Source organism: Colobus angolensis, unplaced genomic scaffold, assembly GCF_000951035.1.
Source record: "Colobus angolensis palliatus isolate OR3802 unplaced genomic scaffold, Cang.pa_1.0 Scaffold32, whole genome shotgun sequence".
Lineage (NCBI taxonomy): Eukaryota > Metazoa > Chordata > Mammalia > Primates > Cercopithecidae > Colobus > Colobus angolensis.
Window position 1 is genome coordinate 633792 of NW_012116488.1, and position 643 is coordinate 634434.

Here is a 643-nt window from a genome sequence, read left to right on the forward strand (position 1 = left end):
CCCAGTTTGAAGATACCCAAAGTGGATATCAAAGGCCCCCAGGTGGATATCAAGGGCCCCAAGCTGGACCTGAAAGGCCCCAAGGCAGAGGTGACGGCCCCTGACATGGAGGTGTCTCTGCCCAGCGTGGAGGTGGACGTCCAGGCCCCAGGAGTCAAACTGGATGACGTGCGGCTGGAGGGGGACCTATCCCTGGCTGACAAGGATGTGACCGCCAAAGACAGCAAGTTCAAAATGCCCAAGTTCAAGATGCCATCCTTCGGGGTATCAGCCCCAGGCAAGTCCATGGAGGCCTTGGTGGACGTGTCTGTGCCGAAGGTGGAGGCCGACGTGAGCCTCCCCTCCATGCAGGGGGACATCAAGACCACTGACCTCAGCATTCAGCCCCCATCTGCCGACCTGGAAGTCCAGGCTGTCCAGGTGGATATGAAGTTCCCAGAGGGCCACATGCCCGAGGGAGCCGGCGTCAAAGGGCACCTGCCCAAGGTGGAGATGCCCAGTTTCAAGATGCCCAAAGTGGACCTCAAGGGCCCCAAGCTGGACCTGAAAGGCCCGAAGGCGGAGGTGACGGCCCCCGATGTGGAGGTGTCTCTGCCCAGCGTGGAGGTGGACATCCAGGCCCCGGGAGCCAAGTTGGACCACA

General features: G+C 61.3%; 1 protein-coding gene across 1 annotated transcript in view; it reads left to right on the plus strand.

The window, feature by feature from the left end:
• Positions 1 to 643, plus strand: part of AHNAK2 (AHNAK nucleoprotein 2) — a 31250-nt gene that overhangs the window by 19354 nt on the left and 11253 nt on the right. The window contains exon 9 of the mRNA XM_011951572.1: positions 6 to 636. Within this exon, the coding sequence (XP_011806962.1) occupies positions 6 to 636 (631 nt within the window). The remainder of the gene's footprint in view (positions 1 to 5; positions 637 to 643) is intronic.